The sequence below is a fragment of the Danio aesculapii genome, chromosome 20 (genome assembly GCF_903798145.1).
Source record: "Danio aesculapii chromosome 20, fDanAes4.1, whole genome shotgun sequence".
Lineage (NCBI taxonomy): Eukaryota > Metazoa > Chordata > Actinopteri > Cypriniformes > Danionidae > Danio > Danio aesculapii.
The window spans coordinates 26,629,648-26,651,533 of NC_079454.1; the positions used below are offsets into that span (position 1 = coordinate 26,629,648).

General features: G+C 35.0%; 3 protein-coding genes and 1 long non-coding RNA gene across 6 annotated transcripts; 2 read left to right on the forward strand and 2 right to left on the reverse strand.

The window, feature by feature from the left end:
• Nucleotides 1-197: 197 nt before the first annotated feature.
• Nucleotides 198-8,594, reverse strand: LOC130247728 (cytochrome P450 2J2-like). The gene is made up of 9 exons (XM_056481165.1): nucleotides 8,344-8,594; nucleotides 5,136-5,298; nucleotides 4,888-5,037; nucleotides 4,642-4,799; nucleotides 3,081-3,257; nucleotides 2,867-3,008; nucleotides 2,606-2,793; nucleotides 2,390-2,531; nucleotides 198-656 (listed from the first exon to the last, which is right to left on the reverse strand). Exons 1-9 carry the CDS (start codon nucleotides 8,524-8,526, stop codon nucleotides 481-483), a joined length of 1,479 nt encoding a protein of 492 aa, XP_056337140.1. The 5' UTR covers nucleotides 8,527-8,594; the 3' UTR covers nucleotides 198-480.
• On the forward strand, nucleotides 590-7,820 carry LOC130247731 (uncharacterized). The gene is made up of 3 exons (XR_008839572.1): nucleotides 590-678; nucleotides 4,385-7,059; nucleotides 7,188-7,820. It is a non-coding gene; the product is annotated as an uncharacterized LOC130247731 (long non-coding RNA).
• Nucleotides 8,595-9,387: 793 nt separating the features above from the next.
• Nucleotides 9,388-21,711, forward strand: LOC130247724 (cytochrome P450 2J2). 3 transcript variants are annotated; one of them, XM_056481159.1, is made up of 9 exons: nucleotides 9,388-9,472; nucleotides 18,154-18,316; nucleotides 18,392-18,541; nucleotides 19,658-19,818; nucleotides 19,927-20,103; nucleotides 20,198-20,339; nucleotides 20,487-20,674; nucleotides 21,111-21,252; nucleotides 21,355-21,711. In XM_056481159.1, exons 1-9 carry the CDS (start codon nucleotides 9,434-9,436, stop codon nucleotides 21,528-21,530), a joined length of 1,338 nt encoding a protein of 445 aa, XP_056337134.1. In that variant the 5' UTR covers nucleotides 9,388-9,433; the 3' UTR covers nucleotides 21,531-21,711. The 3 variants fall into 3 exon arrangements, with proteins under 3 accessions (XP_056337134.1, XP_056337135.1, XP_056337133.1); XM_056481160.1 differs by lacking the exon at nucleotides 9,388-9,472 and adding an exon at nucleotides 16,180-16,265; XM_056481158.1 differs by lacking the exon at nucleotides 9,388-9,472 and adding an exon at nucleotides 16,319-16,947.
• On the reverse strand, nucleotides 12,582-16,136 carry LOC130247727 (cytochrome P450 2J2-like). Its single transcript, XM_056481163.1, has 9 exons — nucleotides 15,842-16,136; nucleotides 15,453-15,615; nucleotides 15,180-15,329; nucleotides 14,809-14,966; nucleotides 14,523-14,699; nucleotides 13,915-14,056; nucleotides 13,564-13,751; nucleotides 13,345-13,486; nucleotides 12,582-13,240 (listed from the first exon to the last, which is right to left on the reverse strand). Exons 1-9 carry the CDS (start codon nucleotides 16,025-16,027, stop codon nucleotides 13,065-13,067), a joined length of 1,482 nt encoding a protein of 493 aa, XP_056337138.1. The 5' UTR covers nucleotides 16,028-16,136; the 3' UTR covers nucleotides 12,582-13,064.
• Nucleotides 21,712-21,886: the final 175 nt, after the last annotated feature.

Here is a 21,886-nt window from a genome sequence, read left to right on the forward strand (position 1 = left end):
AAAAGTTTGAGAACCATGTTAAATTCAGTAAATATACTGTATTTTAATGTTGTTACTTAATCCTATCCACAACTAAAAGCGGCGTAAGTGAGATTTAGCTATAGAAGAATTACTTCTATGTAATAGTAGTCTATGTTATAGTAACTCAAAGGGTTTTTGCATGAAAATGTACAAAGAGATATTTAATGTGACAAATGTTCAATTCACGTGTCATTTATTTAAATGAGATTTCCATTTCGGCATATCTGTAAATCACTTACTGTACTAATACATGAAGATTTAACATTAAAATCAAAACCTACTAACACTGAAATACTGTTGCATTTTCTAAGACACAGAAATTTTATGAAGAAATATTTATCGACATATCTGCAAATCACCTACTGTACTGACACATGTACATTTAAACTGCTACAACACTGAAACACTGCTGCAATTTCTAAGACACAAACATTTCTGTCTCGTTTGAATGACTTTGCTCTAACGTACAGACACAGAAACGCGAAAAGGAGCAGGAGCATATGTGAACCAAATCTCGCCCTCCAAACTGGGTTCCTCTCCTGGACATTTGGAGATGGTGAACTGCTGCAGCAGAGAGGTGAAGAAGAGGAAGAGCACATTACGAGCCAGCAGCTCTCCGACACAAGCTCTTTTACCTGCAGACAAATGGTAAAAAAGGTAAAGTTACACATTTTGTGAAATGGACCAATAAAAGACCAGAAAGTTATTGTCCACTAGTGCACCCAATAAGTAATATTTGCTGTTAATTTACCTCTTTTAACTTTTAAGCTGATAAACCAGCAAGCACATAAGCTATGATTGAAACATGGTACTATGGTACAGGACGGTATTAATAGACAACCAACCACATTTAACAACATCTAAAATGTTGTTTTGGACATTCTGCAGGGCCTTTCCTGAAGTCATCAAAGTAGTTCAGTATTATTAGCTTCCAGAACTGTCTTGAGCAGCTGCTGTTCATTGCATTTTTGACTTTGCCTTTTGAGGCGCAAGTAATTTATTATATTAGAAAAAAAAGGCAGAAAGTGGCTTCTCCTACTGCAGATAATTCTATTATACTTTTTGGTATTTGGTGCCAGTTTATCAAGAAGTGATGTTTTTGTTCTCTTAGACTCATTGCTGGAAACTGCTTTATTCGCAATAGTTTTATGTGATTTCCGGTTTTGTGCATACATCTAATTTGCATATTTGGAAGGGAACTTTTGTTTTTTACAACGGAGAGGGAGAATGTGTGTATTGTGAACACAATTAGGACTGTTTGCCATATTAAGCTGTTTGTTGCAAATAATGTTTAGTTTGAGTTCAGTGTATCTTGTTTTGTTTATACTTAAAGGTTTTTGCTCAGTGGTCAGCATTGTCGCCTCACAACAAGAGGGTCGCTGGTTCGAGTTCTAGCTGGGCCACAAGGCATTTCTGTGTGGTGGTTGGATTTTCTCCATATTTGTGTGGGTTTCCTCCGAGTGCTCTGGTTTACCCCAAAGACATGCTTGGTGAAGTGGGTAGACTAAATTGGCTGTAATGAATTAATTAAAGAGAGTGTACTGTATGAATGTTTCCCAGTGCTGGGTTGCAACTGGAAGGGCATCTACCACATAAAACATATGCCCAAGTAGTTGGCAGTTCATTTGGCTGTGGCTACTTCGGATAAATCAGGGAATAAGTTAACGGAAAATGTTTTTGGACTCTCAAAGTGTTCTACTGAAGAAAAGTACAGTATTTCACGAGTTCACACTTGCAATCGTTTAAGACTAAAGCGTATTTGGCGTGTGGTCCGGGGAGAGAGCTCTGAGCTCGGGGAGACGCCCCAACTCGAGTTATTCCTCTTATCAGGAAACAGAGAGGAATTGGATTCGAGCGAAGTATCAAGCCCGGCCCCAGAACGCTCCCCCCGGGATTGTAATGCTTAAGAGGTGAGGTGTCGGGGTGGTGGAGGGATGCTAAAGTCGTTAGATGCGTTTGGTCAAGAACTGATTGGATAATGGAATAATTGTCAATGACGTATTTGATACTGAAACTTCTGTGCATGCTCCTCCCGAAATTTGTAAATTGACCCCATTTTTTTTTACATTTTTAACTGTTTTCAAAGCTTACAAATATACAGGCATATTTGACAGATATGTTTAATATCTGACTAAGAAACTTACCAAAGTATTCATCTGTCAGTTTACAGTAATTCTAGTCATAATTTCATCCTAATTGTTCTTTCTTTCAAGTAAGTAGAGAAGTAATATTTTATTTCATCTAGTAAGTTCATTACGAATTTCCTCACTCAACTGTAGCATTGTTTGTTCATTAAATTAATACATGAAGGATAAAAGGATGAGTAAATGACATATTGAGAAGCTATACAAAGGAAAAACAGCATTACCAGCAGAGAAAGGCATGAAGGCATCTCTTTTCCGGAATTGGCCATTTTTATCCAGGAAGTGTCCAGGGTTAAAGGTGTCTGGGGTTTCCCATTCGTTTGGATCATGCAGGACCGAAGACAAGTTTGTTGTAATAAAGGTCCCCTAATAAAGAGAGAATGAAAACTACTGCATTTGTTCAGACAGAAATACAATACATATAGCTATTTAAATAGAACCTTTGGAATGAAGTAGTTCCCAATTTTTGTGTCTACAGCTGCTTGTTTAGGGAATCCGAGTGGAACAACATCCCCGAATCTTTGCATCTCATGTAAAACAGCTTCAGTATAGGGCATATTAACTCTGTCATTCAAGCAGGGTTGACGTGACTGTCCAATCACCCTGTCTATCTCCGCCTGGACCTTTTCTGAAAGGAAAATACAAGTTTGATCCAAAGTGTGGACATTTGGACAATATGAGTAAAATAAAACCACACTTACTCTGTATTTCTGGGAATTTGATCATATAAAGCAGACCCCAGCGTAGTGTAGTGGCACTCGTCTCTGTTCCGGCCTCAACTATGTCTAGGCAAGAAATGATTAAACTTTCTATGTTAAAGCCGGCTTGAGGGTCACTGTTTTTCTGGGGAAAAAATATAACAAATTATTAATATTAAATCATTCAAATTCAAGTATTCGAAATTTAATCAGTTACCTTTTCCATCTCATTTAGGTAGCTGTCTATAAAGTCACGTGGGTTTGCAGGGTCCCAGCCCTCTTTGTGCCTAATAATCTCTTCTTTCAAGGACTGTGTGATCTTCTCATAGTTGGAAAATAATTTTTGGTGAGGGCCGGGTAAATAGTCCAAGAGCTTAGGAAATGCATTATACAGCTGCAAGACATGAAATAATGGGTGATGAATAAATTATAATTTTAATTATAATCACCTCAAAAGAAGCTGGGATAAGAAAGTGTTTAAAGGTGTTCTCTTTTGGGTTTGTTTTTTCATTCATACTTTTTCTTCGACTTAATCTCTATTTCAGAGGTCAATACAGTGGAATGAACCGCCAACTATTCCGGCATATTCTGTACGCAGCAGATGCCCTTCCAGCTGCAGCCCAATACTGGGAAACATCCATTCACACTCATTCACATGTACACTACGGCCAGTTTAGTTTATTCAATTCAATTATACAGCATGTCTTTTGCGGTATTGTGGGGGAAACCGGAGCACCTGGAGGAAACCCACGCAAACACAGGGAGAACATGCAAACTCGACACAGAAACGCCAAGTGGCCCAGCCAGGAGTCAATGACCTTTCTGTGAGGCGACAGTGCTTACCACTGAGCCACCTTGCCGCTTTGTTTGTTTACTCTGGACCAAAAAAAAGATTTTGTTCTGGTTCACTGAGCATTCACATTATCATTATTAGACCAAACTTGGGTTTACAAAAAACAAAACAATGTGAGGATGTATATTTTACAGCAGAACCTACTGAACATCCAAAACAATGCTGTGTGCTCAATTGAATGGGTTCATGGCATCATGTGTGTGCATATGAGGAAGCAGGTTTTTACCTCAAAACTTGCAAGAAAATGCATTTCTAATATTGAATTATAGTGGCCAATGTTGCAACTTTGACAAGAAAAAAAAACATTTATTTCACATTTATTTAAGTTTACTGACCCTTAGGGGAATCCCAACAGGAGTTCATTTTTAACAAACCAACCAAGTCGAAAACACGGTAACGCCAGGTGCACATGTGATTTTGACCATTATTTGTACATCTGAGACTAACTTAATTGATTAATTAAACTTAATTAAAATATATATTATGATTTCAGCAATCCTAAATTAAATCTGCAGTCTTTGATTGATCGACTGTTTGACATGTTCTCCAAATTTCCCCCAAGGAAATTCTGTCAGGATCAGAATATTTGAGACTTTCCTGCAGTGTGACTTCCAACAGTGCGATTTCCATTTATTTATTCGTTCATTCATTTTCATTCTGATTATCAGGAGTCGCCACAGCGGAATGAATTGCCAATTACTCTGGTTTTATGCTGTGGATGCCCTTCTAGCACTGGGAAATCCAACTATTTATTTCATTTTGATTGTTAAACTTCATTGCCTTGATTGTAATACCGTCTGACATTGACAACTGGGATCTTACAGTGTGACATAAGGATCATTTTTGTACAGTCTGACAATCCTTAAGTAAAATCATAAATCATACAGTCTGGATGCAGCTTAAAAATGTTGTCATTAATCAGTACCTGTACTCTTGGAGAACCTGCCAATTGAATACACTGGTTGTCAAGACGCAGAATTTCCTGGTACCATTCGTCATTGTAGTCAAAGCGTTGCCCAAATGTCAAACAGGCAACGGTATTTGAGACAGCACCGTGTAAAATGAATATGGGGTTGAAGGGTTCTGTTTGGAAGAAAGCATTGATATTGATCAAAATGGCAAATTGTTTTCACTACTAATTAACTAAATCAGCCAGACATTTGGCCCATACCCTTTTCTGCCTTAAAAGCATCACAAAGGTAGACACACTCTTGCTGGATGCCGAGCTCCAGATTTTTTTTCCCCTCTCCAAAAGTCCGCAAATGGGAGGCAGCAAGCCTCCTATGTGACCGCCAAAGGTATCCATTACTCATTGTTAAACCTGCATAACGATACATAAAGATTATTATCATTAAAACAACACCAGCAGTATAGAAATATAGGAGTTTATTTTAGGGTCATTATGGTTGGTACACCTACCGATTCCCTTGTAAATTTTGTAAAACATAGGAAGTGGTGGACGCAAAACGAAACTGTCATTCTGAGTTACGAGGGCCTCCTTTACCATTTTATATCCAGACACAATTATCATTTTCTCGCTTCCCACTTTTAAGCTGAACACCTTCCCATAGACTTTAGCCAACTGAAATTGAATTGAAAAGATTTGATTTTAACAATCATTGACATTAACAGTTGAAACGCCAGTAAAAGTATTCAATTTGACCAAAGTAAAAGTAAAAACTTACTTAATCTGCTTGTACTGAAGTATTAAAAGTAAAAAGTAATGCTTGAAAATGTATTTATTTTGAAGGAAAGTTGTGTATTGAAATTACTTGTATTGCTACTAGTTAACTACAACTAATAATTATTATTCAAGTATGCAAAGAAGTAAAAATAGTAAATATAAATAGCAAACTAAATAAACAGAATTAAATAAACTGACGTTACATAGGGCAAATTGATGATTAAGGAAAATATTATTCAAACAGACTCATTTGACATCATTTGTAACTGGTAAGGCAGTTTGTGTTGTTATAATGTTATGTTTAATTTTTACCCAAAACAATATATCAAAATATGTCATACAATGGGCCATTTAGCAGCAGTTCTTCACAAATCATTTATAGTAGTCCTAAAATATGAATCCTAAAATTCATGCCATCAGTCACATGTGCACGCATTATAGGAACCTTCTGTTCTTTGATCATTTAATGAATCATTAATTGGGAGACTCACTCTGACCGGATCATTTGATTTAGTGAGTTGTTTACTCGAAAACAGATGCAGTCACCTCGGTTCAATTTGCCAAACCATGTAACAGGTTAAACGCAATGGAATAAAAATATAATATTGTGCTTTGTAATGTACTAAAGTTAAAGTTTCCCAAAATAAAATACTTCAAAAAATGATTTTTGGGGCTTGTAAATAAAGAGAGCATAAGCTCAGTACATTTTACAAATAAATCATATTTTGTCGTTTTACTTCAAAATGTCACGTTTAATTCAATAAGCTATACTTAATATTTATTTTTAATTTATGTGCTTAAAATACAATAGTAAATTCAAATGGATGTACCTAAGTAATATTTATTGTTTTGTAATATATTGAGCTAACGAAAAAAAAAAAAGCCATATGCGAGTAAAATTTACTCTACAAAGTCAGTACGTCTATGCGCATGCTCTGAGTCAAACTTGGCGGGCAGGTGGAACAGATGAGAGCAACCGATGATTTCCTCACACAGGAAAGTAAGGTAAGTTACATATTTGTTTTTTGATCAAATTGGTTTCACTTGCAGAAAGGTCTAGAGCTCCTGTCTGCAGTTTTGGTGGTTAAAGAGAATGCATGAAGTGTTATTTGAGCGAGTTTGCTAAAGATCTGATTAGCATTATAACAAACGACATCTGTGTCTGAAACAACTGTGTTTCATTCTAAATATATTCTACAGAGAAGTATAATCTACAGTGAACTTAAAGATGATTTTTTACTAATACAAGTGTATTGGTAAATTGCAATAAGGATAAACTGAACATTAAAGTTAGCCTCCCATGCTGTCTGCTATAAATAGGAGTTTTCTTAGATTGGACAGCCTCAGAACTCATTTGAACCCAGAATGAGCCCTGAGAGGCCAAAACACGACATAGAAAGATGGATTTATTAATCCATCCACATTAACATATGCGAATATACTTCTTATTAAACTATAGTGATATATGTAACGTTACTGAGTATATTCAGGCAGCCTTTATGCTTGTGAACATTTATTACTGATAATTGAATGGAGTCCAAAATAAATGAACTGATCAAATTTTAAATCAGTAATATCATTATATGTTCATTCCGTTTTCTGACATTAACATTTCTAATATGTTCAACAGATTGCTCTCACCATTCAAGCTCATGTAAGGTAAGTTGGATAACACATTTATATAGATATACTAATGTATTCAACATGTATTTGTGTGTGTGGTTGACAAAAGTGTTGATTTGACTACTAAATTTTAAATGTGTTACATTTTATTTCATTTATTTTAGCTCAATAATGAGAACAGAAGCATAACCACATCCTGTAGCCAGCCTTTCTACAAAAACTGGACTGCTTTCACTCAACCAGCTAAATTGCACATCCAATTTCCACCTGCTTCCTGACTTAGATAAGCAGTTATATGGAGATTTACACTGTCGCTGGTTAATGACCACAGAAATGTACTTTTGTTTTAATCAACAAGTTGAAGACAAGTGAGATGCTGTGATCCGCTGCCTACTTTCCTACCTGTGAGGATTATCTCAGGAGCTCATTGAGGACTACAAGTTACTGTACATTAAAATTTCTAAATTACTTTTTACTTTACATGTAAGGTTCTTTAAGTGTTAAAGACATATTAGTATTTTTATCTCCCAAAATTGTAAGTTTTGGCTAACATTTAAACTTGGTTAACATTAAAAACTTTAATCACAGTACAGTATTCTAATCACTTTGCACTTATTTTTGTATTTGACAAGATGTCAAGAGACCTGCTTAAAGACAATCATTGTGAATATCATTGTACTGGGCAGTACTACAGAATAGGAAGATGCCAACACAGATGACCCATTATTCTCTCTTAAAAGACTTTTTAAATTTGTTTATTGAGAAGTCTTAGTTCAAATAAAAGTACTCGATGAAAATGTCTGGCAGCGTTTTTAATTAAGAAACAGTTGCAATGCATTACATATTTTGTTTAACATTTTTAAGTAAAGTTTACTCAGGATAACTAAAAAAGATAACTAGGAATATTGTATTAAAAAGTCAATCTGAAAATAGTAATATATTTAAATGTACGACTTAAGTATATTTTACAAACAAAAAGTCAATCGCATTTACTTAGAATTCCGCCAGGTAAACTTAACATTTCTAATTAAATGTACTCATAATTCTGGTTAGTCTTTTACTTGGCAAAGCTTTGAAGATTTACTAGCCTTTTCTGAGTGAAACACATTTCCAAGCTTTTTTCAAGTAAACCCTACTCCTCACCTTTCTACAGTGCTTGAAGAAAATATGTGCTGCTATTCATTACTGTTATTTACTGAGAGAAAATTTGACTGTAATGTGTTGAATTACTGCCCAAAACTGACCCAGAATGAAGACAAAAAAATAAGTGTAAACTAAAAGACATGTAAAATAGTGTAAAAATGTATATATAGATCCTACCTTATTCATGTTCTTGAAATCCATTGTAGTAAAGACAGTTCCCAGGAATGGCAAAGGCCATGGTCCTGGTGGGTAATTGGATGGAGTCCTATTTTTGATAATTTCAGCAATGATCAGAAAAACAACAAAGAAAATCATCAAGCTTTTAAAATCAAAGCTGTCGTATATCAGGTGCAGGATCATGGTGGTGGAGAAAATGTCAGGTTCCCCTCGTCTTATCTGAGCTCTGCAGTCTGTAAATGCTTACTGGTGTGATGCTTACTTTTATACTAGACTGCAGGCACATGCAGGGGGGTGGCTGCCCTTTTTTTCTTTTCTTGAGAAAATGCCCTTTATACTGGGGAGTTTTCCTTATAGTAAATATACAGTACTCAGCATAAATGAGTACACCCCATCACAGGTTTCTTTTTAAATTAATATTTTCTATAGGATGCTTTACAATATCATATTATATCCAGCCAAAACTGGAACTAATTTAATAAACAGGAAACATCAAGAGAAACATAAAAATATATTAAAAAATATTTTAGTTTTAATGTAAAGTCTTTTTGCAATACCTTATTTAAATGTATTATTACTATGTATAAAGATATAAGGTGACCGAACTCTTATTTTTAAGGGATATAACTATTTAATAAAGCTGTTTTGTTGAAACGCAGCAACAATTATTGGCCACATTTACTGAGAAATTGATCAAAATATCCATTTTCAAAAGTGCGTTTGTCAAGTCCACCTACCTGTGTGAAGCACACTAAGAATTGCAAGATGTTTTTCCAGAAGCATGGAGTGTTGATAAGAAAGTACTTCATATAACTTCAATTCTGGGTTTATTTAGTTTCAAAACAGTAGCTATTCAATAAGTACTGTAGCGATTCTTTATTCTAATTTATGCTCGGCACTATATATAAAATAATATATGTATATGTTCTGTTTGCATATGTATGTGTTCTGTTTGCAGACAGTTTTCCCTGTCAAACTCATTTTTTAAACATAATTATAGGAACTATTGAATTAAATTTTTCTCTCTACATCTCCACACAGGTGTGCATCACATGAGCACTCTGATTCCTTTTCATTCTCTCAACGTGGGATGCATGTGAACTTAATGCATGTGACGAGGAGGACACTAGTGAGTGTTTTTTACTAGAGTGAAAGGTAACAGTGGAGTGATGTTTACAGTACCTGCATGACACTTATTATCTGACATCTGTTACTGTAGCAGAAGATCATCCACCATTCATATTTATGGGGATGAACAGTGATTAACAAAAGACAAAGCTACCTTTGGCTCAAAATTACAGCTAATTATCCAACAGACCAAAGGCATTTATTGTCAGTTTGTTAACATCCATGACTCATGAGCAGCTATGTAATATGTTACGTAAAGTTTAGCCAAGATAATATATCATGGCCATACAGTCATAATTTAAAGGGGCAGTTCACCCAAAAATTTACATCTTGTCATTGTTTGTTCACTTGTTTCCAACCTTTACAAGTTTTTTTCTGTTAAACACAAAAGAAGATAATTTGAAGAAAGCTGAAAACCAGTAAAAACTGACTTCCATAGTATTTGTTTCTCCCCAAAACAGCTCAACAGTGAAAATATGTCTCTATCTTTTCATTTAGTTAATTTGAAACTAGATACATAAAAACATGCACATTGTTTCTTAGCCTGTCCTTGTGATAAAATGTGTAAATTCTAAGAAGGATCATGCATGAGTATTTTGTAGAAAAACTAAATAACATGTGTAAGGGAATTGATATGTCAGATTTGTGTAAATAGGATGGTCCTTTCAAAATTGTATCATAAAAAAACTTAAATTTTGTAATTAACTATTCATTATTTATCATTTACTATCTGCCTGTTCCAAACCTGTTTTAATATCTTTCTTTTTTTAGCAAAAAAAAAAATATTTTGAAGAATAAGTGTCCACCAGTAACCAGTTACTTCCATAGTCTATACATTGCATAACGTACACCAGACACCAGGAAAGTTCAACTCTGAATCAATCAATCAAGAGTAAAAGTTTGAAGATATAAATAATATACACACAAACACATGCACAGCCTCCTTTAATATTTCTTTTTGCATACTCATTTCACATGCGTACAGCATAATTTGGTTGTTCTACCTTTTTTTTTTTACTTTTTTTTTACAGTTTAAGGTTCATTAGAAAGCTCAAAGGTACGTCTGAAAAATCATTAACTTGAAACATGTTGGTTTGCCACCTGTCGGTTTTATCTTTCTATGTTTTGTATTTTTCAGAGATAGCAATTTTTACAAGTGGTTTGCTCAAATGTGATATAAAAGTAATAAAAGACACTTAGTAAATAACGTATGTGGTGATATTTTAAATATTTACAAACATGTACATTTTAATATAAAACAAATTGCTATGGACCCTTTTCACAAGACTTATGACGTGTTTAAAGCTCATCATAATCTTAAATCCTTGAAAGTTTTTAATATTTTGATTTTTTTTTTTTTAAACATGAACATTTATATGCATTTGTGAATGTATTATGTCATCTATGCGTCAAATCACAAAAAACAAAGTACCGCTTGTGTGAGGTGTTTCTAATGCAGCATCTATGAGGCTGAGAGTAAATTTGAGGTTATTCTCTCCTCTGGCTGTCATCATCAGTCTCACACAATTTTTTTTTCCTTTTTCTGAAAGTCTTGATAAGACTATCATGGAGTTTTTCTTTTATTATTTCAGCACACAGAGTTGTAAAAAAATATTTGTTGTACTCTCCTGCGCTCTAAGTTTACCCAGCTATGATGCCTTCTGCTACTGAGCAACCCAGAAATGTGAGAAGGATCTATTAGGATTAAAAACTTATGAAATATCAAAGGAGAATTAATTGCATATTGATAGATGCATAGACACATGCAAAAATGTATTTTATAAACTATAATGTAATTTCTTCCTAATTTAAAATAAAGATGTTGGGTAAGAGCAAGTGGTCTCTTCATATTTTCTATAGCTGTATATATTAATGTTAAAAAATACAACTCTGTAAGAGTATGCTTTCATAGCTTGTAAAACATGATTAGTGTAATAAATCTGAGCAGAATGAATGAGTCCCTACACATTTTTTTAACTAACACTTCAAATATTAAAGAAAAGGGTATTAAATCCACATTTTGGATTTAGAATATATCCAGAGCTATATTTAGTCTTGGAGTCCTTCACGAGCTGGTGAATTGATTGTGCTGTGTTTGATTAGGAACAGCCTGTCGGAAAAGGGTTAGAAAACACAGATCTAAAGAAAGACCATGAATTCACATTCAGTTTAGACAGTTTATAGTTGAATATGAGCCTTTTTCTTGGCCTCCTATGTGTGTTCATTAATTTAACTTTAATGGCAATGAATAGGTTATTTTAATTGCCTTTAAACTGAAATAACTGAACAAACACATAGGAGACCAAGAAAAATGTTCATTTTAGAAGACAATTTCAGACGGCACGTAGAGGCTTTTGCATCTAAACTCTTTATGTCTACTTCATATTGCACTGTTTGGTCTTTGTGCTCATAGGTATCTGGATAATATTGTATGTTTTACTGTCTAATGCAATTCAGGTAATTTCAGCCCATTTTTGCAAACCAATCTGACCAATTCATTGAGAAGAAAGTATTCTCTTAGTGTGAGGATTAAGCCACTACAGCATCCACAACTAGTTAAAGGGGTTACTCTAACCTTTATACTAACGTTTTATTCATGGCAGCTATAATTGAGTATTCAAGAGCACATGAAGTGTGCGCCATCTGGGACTGGGTCATATACACTGATAATGACAGGACTACATACTGTTTGTCCCAAACAAATATTTGTAGAATTTTATTTTGCAAATGTGTGAAGCCCTAATTCAGTCAACAGAAGCAGGGCACCCAATAGATTGCAAGGGAAATATTTATTATTTCTGTTGGATGGTACACTGGAAAAATCTGGACAGTAGGATAGGGTTTATTTAAAAAAAAGAAACACTAAAAAATATATATATATATTTTTTTTCAAACAAAAGTCAATTTGGGTACAATATAGACAAACCCAACCTTTAGGTTAAAATATGAACCCAAGTTTAACCAAGATTGAATTTAAATAACAAAGTATTTTTAGAGTGTAGGAAATAATTTGCGATATACAATACTTAGAAATAATTACAAAGAACAAGGAAATGTATTTTTTATATTTTTATTTAAATGTGTCTTATATTTAGAATAACAAGATGTTTTCAAGTAGTATGGGGTGCATATACGAAGGTGTCTGGTGCATATGGAGAGGAAAAGAGTGTCTCCTACAGTGGGTTTGTCAAGCCTACTTACCTGAGCAAAGCACACTAAGAATTGCAAGGTGATTTTCCAGAAACATGGAGTGTTGATAAGAAAGTACTTCATATAACATCAATAATCTTTGCTTTATTTACAGCTTCAAGTATTTTTACAATGAATCACAATAATTGTAATATGGTAAGTATTCTATAGCTAGCTATTCTTTATATTTGAAACCTTATTACATTTAAATTCTTCATTACGATATATACTGTAAGCCTCAGACTTGTATAACAGCAGGCTGTGCTTAGGAAATAATCAGGGTCAAAAAATTCTTAAACACATTGGACTTTCTGGTCCATCAACACTTTCTAGCAGATACAGTATACTACATTATCACAAAAGAAAAATAAGACTGAGCTCATTAAAAAATGTCTGTACACACACTAACGAGAGGACACACAAATGCGAAAGGGAGCAGGAGCATACGTGAACCAAATCTCGCCTTCCAAACTGGGTTCTTCTCCTGGACATTTGGAGATTTTGAACTGCTGCAGCAGAGAGGTGAAATATATGAAAAGCTCCTGACGAGCCAGATTTTCACCCAAACACGCCCTCTTACCTGTGAACACATGCCGTCAGTCAAACACTTATTGAAGATAAAACATATTTCATACTAAACCAAAATCAATCGATTCAAAAGGATGTAGGTTTACAAAATATTACCAGCAGAGAAAGGCATGAAGGCATCTCTTTTCCGGAACTGGCCGTTTTCATCCAGGAAGTGTCCTGGGTTAAAGGTGTCTGGGGTTTCCCATTCATTTGGATCATGCAGGACTGAAGACAGGTTTACTGTCATAGCTGTGCCCTAATAAAGAGAGGATGAAAACTTCTCCTTTTTAAACAAGATCAGACCCCACTGTACAATAAAATGGAAATGCATACCTTAGGAATAAAGTATTTCCCTAGTTGTGTGTCTTTAACAGCCCGTTTAGGGAATCCCAGTGGAACAACATCCCCAAATCTTTGAATCTCATGAATCACAGCTTCAGTATAGGGCATATTAACTCTGTCATTCAAGCAGGGTTGACGTGACTGTCCAATCACCTTGTCTATCTCTGTCTGGACCTTTTCTGAAAGATGAAACACAGATATTACATCTATACTCTGTGTTTTAAGATATGGAAAGTGCCTGAACTTGCAGATGACATTTCATTTCACTTGTAGATGACTTGCAGATCTTGTTAAAATCCATCCTGTAAGCTTCAAATGAAGAAACCTGCTCGGTATACTCACCTTGTATTTCTGGAAACTTGATCATAAAAAGCAGACCCCAGCGTAATGTTGTAGTTGCGGTCTCTGTTCCAGCCTCAATCAGGTCCAGACAAGTAACCACTAACCCCTCTATGTTAAAACCAGCTTCAGGGTCACTCTTTTTCTGTAAATAATGGGAATTATTAAACACATTTATGCACAATATGCATAAACTCATAGTGCGTTCACATTTGGCTGGTTTAGTTTGATGAAATCTCTTTTGAATAAGTGCGAATGCACACTTCATAGGTTTGAACAACGAAGGAATTCCTGTCAGTTTTGACTCTTTTACATGATTTAAATGCTATTCACAAGATTTTGTGATTTATCAGATACCACCAAATGAACAGACAATACAACAGTCTTGGTTATCCAAGTAATCAGCATTATTAAAAAAAAAGTCCATTGCAAAGGATACATTGAAAATACCAAGAATAAATCTAGCATTTTTATCTTTTTGATAAACAGAATAAATGAACAAATACATGATCCAGCACATAGGTTGATCGATTAATATCCAAACAAATAATCCAACAAATATACCATCGGTATTTCAAGGGCTTAAAAATAGAAAATTACACTGTAATTACCCTTTCCATCTCAGTCAGGTAGTTGTCTATAAAGTCACGTGGGTTTGAAGGGTCCCAGTCCTCTCTGTGCTTAATAATCTCTCCTCTCAGGAAGTCTTTGATCTTCTTATAGTTGGAAAAGATTTTCTGGTGAGGGCCGGGCAAATACTCAAAGAGCCAAGGACATGCGTTATAGAGCTGTAAGACATGACACAACAGGTAATGAATACCAGCTATTGATTATAAAAAATGCCCAGGAAGTTGTAATATGAAGGTAGTGTCTAAGGATGCTATAATGAATCAGTACCTGTGCCCTGGGAGAACCTGATAACTGAATGCATTCAGTGTCAAGACGCAGAATTCTTTGATAATATTCATCATGATAGTCAAAGCGTTGTCCAAATATCAAGCTGGAAATGATATTCGAGATTGCACTGTTTAAGGTGACCATGGGGTCGACAGGTCCTATTTAAGAGAAAACACAGTGTGTGTGTATATATATATATATATATATATATATATATATATATATATATATATATATATATATATATATATATATATATATATATATATATATATACACACACACACACAAAAAAAAAACATTTGGTCAGTTCTTCCATTATGTTCTCACCCATGAAAGATTAAATTCCCAGACAGTTAGGGAATAAATACCCTTTTCTGCCTTAAAAGCATCACAAAGGAAGTTGCACTCCTGTTGGATCTTGACCTCAAGACTTTCATTCCCCACTCCAAAGTTTCGCAAGTGGGAGACCGCAAACTTCCTATGCATCCGCCACAGGTATCCATTACTTAGTATCGTACCTTCAAAATATAAATTAATAAAATTATTTTAGTAATTAATTAGTGGTATTAATTAAGTGGACAGTGAAAGTTTTGCCTTAATTTTAAGCATACTGTAGAAGTCTGTATGGTCAGTGCACTTACCAAGTCCCTTAAATACTTTGTGAAACAGAGGGACATTTGGACGGTCAACGAAACTGTCATTCTGAGTAACGAGGGCCTCCTTTGCCATTTTATACCCAGAGACAATTATCAATTTCTCACTGCCTAGTCTTAAGCTGAATATTGTCCCGTAGACTTCAGCCAACTGAAATGAAAAATATATTTACATTAATATATAATGTCTGTGTGTTCACTTCGAGAAAATTACAAATTTCACTTTTTCTTGAGTATGACACAATTCATCAATGCTTCATGAGTGATTTATTTTCTGCAAGGGTTTATAACTGACATTCACCAAGAAACAATCTGACTTTTAAAAAAAGGGTTTTAAGGCAACATGTAAATACACACATTATGAGTTTTTCACTTACCTTATTTATGTTCCTGAAATCCTGAATTTCAGTGAAAATATTTCCTAAAAATGGTAGAGGTCGTGGTCCCGGTGGGAAACTGGTAGGATTCCAGTATTTAATCAAATCTAAAAGCAGCAGTAAAGCAAATCCTAAAAGGATCCAGCCTTTAAAATCAAAGTTTTCATATATAAACTGCAGGATCATTGTGTTGATGAAAATGGCACTTTTCCTTTGCCACTGAATACCAAAGTACTGGAGCCCTGCAATCTCTAAACGATCGGGTTGTCTTTTGTGGCTAAGCAATTTGTTTTGTCAAAAGTGAGACAACCCAGACCCCGCCTTTCCATACTTGGGAGGCCCCTAGTGAGAAACAAAATGTAAACATTTCAGAGACGGCCTCAGATGATTCCAGGAATAAGAGAGAGAAACAGACCACTTTTAGGTACTTTGCAAAAAGTCACCAAAACAAATCTATAACGTTATTCTTTTGTTTAATGTTTTTGTTGATTGCTAGACGTTTTCAGTTGATTAATTTCGTGTGTAATTGTCCCTCGCAGACTCAAACTTCATTTGTTTACAGTGCAGGGGGCGTATGAGTAGGCCCAGCCAATGAAATGCTTCGTTACAGTTCGTACTAGAATTCTATTTGCTGGTGCTCATGTCAATCATTTATGCCGAAAAGCCGTCACGCGACTGACTTAAGGGAATGAAAAATGTAAGTTAAGAAGACGCAAAGTAAAAACACCAATGCGTTCACAAACACAATTCGACTCGCTCTCTCTGAATGTCAAGTCTTCTTAAGTGTTTATTTCTTGACAACTGTTTTGTAGTTAAAAAACGAAAGCAAACCAGGAAGTAAACAACTGGCACACAGGTTAGCGGAGCAGATTACAGGTAAACGCGTTAAAATGGCATTGGGGAACATTTTGTTGCTTTTAACCTCAGACGTGGGGACAGATGCAGGTAGGATATTGCTATTGTTCATCCTCTTTCTGCTGATCTCAATCAAACTGAGAAACAGAAATAAGCCACATAAAAACCTTCCTCCTGGACCCACACCTCTTCCGTTTATTGGGAATGTTTTCAACCTGGATATTTCACAACCTCATATTGACTTAACTAAGGTAATTCACATATTCTTGATGTTATGATTTCTAAATATCTGACTGCTTAAAACCTGAATTTCAACTATATTCCAATATGGAAATCTGACATATGGAAATATATAAGCAATTTACACGATGTCCAAGTTCATATTTGGATTTCACACATATATATATATATATATATATATATATATATATATATATATATATATATATATATATATATATATATATATATAATATATTGTATAAAAAAAACACTGTCACCTCACAGCAAGAAGGTCGCAGGTTCGAATCCTGGCTGGACCAGTTGGCATTTCTGTGTGGAGTTTGCATGTTTTCCCTGTGTTTGCGTGTTGCCCCGTGTTTGGGTGCTCCGGTTTCCCCCACAGTCCAAAGACATGCGCTATAGGTGAATTGGGTAAAATAAATTGGCCGTAGTTGCAGCTTGGCGGTTCATTCCGCTGTGGCGACCCCTGAATAAAGGGACTAAGCTGAAGGAAAATTAATGAATTTAAACATACATTTGTAAATCCAATGGTTGAAAAATATATATTTAAACTGGCATTTTTGCAACATTTTGAAATAAATGTTGCTTATATACTTGGATATTCATTCATTCGTTCATTTATTTTCGGCTTAATCCATTTATTAATCAGCGGAATGAACCGCCAACTTATCCAGCATATGTTTTACGCAGTAGATGCCCTTCCAGCCGCAACCCATCACTGGGAAGCATCCATACACACTCATTCACACTCATACACTATGGCCAATTTAGCTTACCCAATTCACCTAAACCGCATGCTTTTGGACTTGTGGGTGAAACCAGGGCACCCAGAGGAAACCTACAGAGTACATGCAAACTCCACACAGAAACGCCAACTGGCCCAGCCGGGGCTTGAACCAGCGACCTTCTTGCTGTGATCAGACTTCTGTATGAGAAGTCTGATGTCTTAGGTGCTGTTCACTAAAACATGATGATTCTGTAATCATTTACTCATTTTTTTCTTCTGTTCAATATAAAAGATGTTTTGAAGATGTGTAACGTAGATCATAAACAGGTTATTAGCATTCTTCAAAATAGCAGAGTAAAGAAATCAGTTCAGGCTTGGAACCAGTTCAGGATGAGAAAGTAATAATAATTTTTGGTGACACATTTTTATGCCTATGCCTGGGTTTGATTAATTTGTTTTCACATTTTTTTTTTTTTTCATAATGCAGAAGTCAGACCACTATGGCAATATATTCAGCTTGCATCTGGGAAGCTTAAACACAGTTGTTGTGAACTCCTACAGCATGGTGAAGAAAGTTCTTACTGACCAGGGCAACTGTTTCATACACCGCCCAACCAATGATGTCATCGAAAGACTAACCAAGTGCCAAGGTGAACATTACATCAAATAATACTTTAACTCTCTGTAAATATCGCATATTTTATATTGTGTAATTCTGGCAATAGGTTTAACCTTTAATAATGGCTACAGCTGGAAGCAACATAGGCGTTTTACTCTAAGTACTCTTAAATTCTTTGGTGTGGGAAAGAGGAGCCTGGAATTCATCATCATGGAGGAGTACAAATTCCTGCACCAGTCCATCATGGATACCAACGGTAAAGTACTACAGTGAGATGATAGCAGTCATAATAAGAGCATTGATAATAAGAGTCATAATCTGGCAAATTTTTTAGCTTTATTATGTATTTAAATATATGTTGTCAAAATTTTGCATAATATTTTATGACATGAGACATTATATATTTTATGATTTACAAGGAAATTATAAACACTGTAGCCACTATTGTTATACACCACTATGAGTGTTACACAGGCTTGCTGGTGCATGTTTTCCATGTTTTTGCTAAATAAACATAAATAATTGTGTATATGATTAAAATGCCTAGATGGTCTTGAAAAAGTAGTCACACTTGGGTTCTTTGTGGTTAAAAATGAGTGCCATTGATTAGCATTAGTAATCTTTGATGATTTTTAAATATAAATTGTATCCATATAAGCAATTAATAATGTTTGTAACATTTATAAGCTAAGTAATAACATTTATAAACTAGGTAATACACAGCTTTATTTACCTCACCAAAAGAAATCACACTTCAACATTTCATCCATGAACTGAATTTTAAGAACACTTTTAAATTATTTCTGTGTTATTTAATAAAAACAAATAAATGGTCAGAAAACACTTCTTTTCAGTCTATTCAGACAAAGAAATGGAGAAAAAACTAGTGGAAATTTGGCAGGAGCCAGTTTGACGTGTCATCTAAACAATACCACAACCGGGTCGAAAAAGAAAAAGGTGGAGGAGAAATTATTTCCTTTTAAAAGTCAGATGAGCAAAATAAGTACATTTTCTATGCCACTAAAGGCTTCTTCCCCGTCCCTGATCCGTCTTGCAGTGTAAACACAGCAATGACGAAATGCTACCCCAGATAGTCATACAGTGTGAAAATATCTGTGATGCGGCTGATTTGAAAACCGTGCAGTCTGAACTCGACACAAGTTAGAAATAGCTGATAATTAAGGACACAAGCCATGTGTAGGAAGCAGAATATCATTGATTTGCATTCATTTGACATGGGCTAGCAAGCAACCTTTTAGAAACCGAGTATGCAATAAACTCAGAACGCTTTAGCAACACTTTTGGCAAGCACCCCTAACATAATCTAGTTCGACACTGCAACCAGTTTAACATGTCATTGTCTTTTTACCAGGGCTGCCATTCGACCCTCATTACATCATTAACAATGGTGTCTCCAACATCATCTGCTCTATGGTGTTTGGAAAAAGGTTCGAATACACTGACAAGAGGTTTCTGAACATGCTCAGTCTGATGTCTAAAGCCCTTAAACTACAAACGTCTGTGTTTATACAGGTGACAAAGTGATCATTCCAATGATAAGTAGACACCAAATTACTAGTCAAAATAAATAGATTTAATAAAGATGGCCACCTCAGCTGACTTTCTGCTTGTCTATTATAGCTTTATGGTGCTTTTCCTCGTCTTATGGACCTCCTCCCTGGACCTCATAAAGAGCTGTTTTCCTGCTTCCACCAAGTTTGTGCTTTTATTAAGGAGGAGGTGGACAAACATCGTGCAGACTGGGACCCCTCTTCACCCAGAGATTTTATAGACTGCTATTTTACCGAAATAGAGAAGGTACTATCCTTCTCTGAGCATTTGTATGGCCTGATTATTGTTAAAGATGGTGAAATATTCCACTTTGCTGTTTTTTTTTTTGTTTTTTTTACAGAGGAAACATGATCTGGAAGCAGGATTTCATGAAGAGGGTCTGCAGTATGCCGTACTTGATTTGTTTGTTGCAGGAACTGAGACCACATCTACCACTCTACTGTGGGCCTTTGTGTACATGATGAAATATCCAGAAATCCAAGGTAAAATGCTCCAGATTACTAGTGAATGTAGTTTATGTTTGGGATAAATACATGTAAGAATCATGAGGTAATTGTGTGTGTAGTTCTGTTGTGCATCTAATATGTTAGTTAATTATATAGAATCAAGTGTTATATTCATGTGTTCAGAAAAGGTCCAGGCAGAAATAGACAAAGTTGTTGGACGGCATCGCCGACCCAGCATAGATGACAGACCCTGCATGCCATACACTGATGCTGTTATCCATGAGATCCAGAGAATAGGCAATGTTGTTCCCCTTAGTGTGCCAAGAATGACTAATGAAGACACAATACTGGAAGGATATTTCATTCCAAAGGTGAGATGAATGACAAAACATCAAAACATTGACATGAGTTGTTTTTGTTTGCAGCATTGTACCATATATGTACCAAATTAAGCCCACGGAGAATTGTAATGTGTTTTGTTTAATTTAATTATTTTTATTATGCTTTCTAGTGAAAATAGCTTCAGCTTTTCATGCCATTAAAATCTCAGCTACAGAAAGTTTAAATTTAGTTTTTAGTTTTAATCTTAGATGTAAAAGTGCATGATGCAATCTTTAATGATGATCTTATTTTATCTATCTATCTATCTATCTATCTATCTATCTATCTATCTATCTATCTATCTATCTATCTATCTATCTATCTATCTATCTATCTATCTATCTATCTATCTATCTATCTATCTATCTATCTATCTATCTATTATTACTATTATTATTATTGTCTACTTTTTTATTGTTTCTTAAGGGTACACAGATTATTCCTAACCTCACCTCAGTTCTGTGTGATCAAACTAAGTGGAAGACAAACCATTCATTTGATCCACAGAATTTTCTTAACGCTCAAGGCGAGTTTGAAAAGCCTGAAGCTTTTATCCCTTTCTCAATAGGTGAGAGTGTTTTTGGTCTTTATAAACAATTGTATTAAATATTAATATTAGCGTTGTCTGTACAGTATAAACAAACATCTGTCTTTATTTCAATCTCCGAAGGAAAACGATCTTGTCCAGGAGAATCACTTGCCCGCATGGAACTTTTCCTCTTCTTCACATCTTTTCTACAATCCTTCTATTTGTCTTCTCCAGACGGAACTCAAACAAGCTTGGATTTTAAATTTGGAATGACACTTTCTCCAAAGCCATTTAAAATAAGTTTCACTCCTCGTTGATATTTATCTTGATTTTCCCTTGGTGTGTTGGCGGCACAATATTGTTTAGAGATTAAATAAAACATTTCCGAAGTGTTTTAATAAGTATTTCAGCTCTCCTTCCAAATGAGAGTTAATGTTTATCTGAGAGTGTTAAAAATGATCTACTAGCCTACAGTAATAAAGCTGATAACCTGTTAAATGGCTCTTATTTCTCTTGTTTATCTTTTAAAAAGATCTATATAGTAGTTAGATGATTTAGATTTTACAACAAAGCCTTCTGGATTCTCCACATTCAGCCTTAAAATAAGCGCAATGACTTAGCAGTGAAGATACACTGCAGACTTATTTGAGAAGAAAACATATAGTTAAAAGGA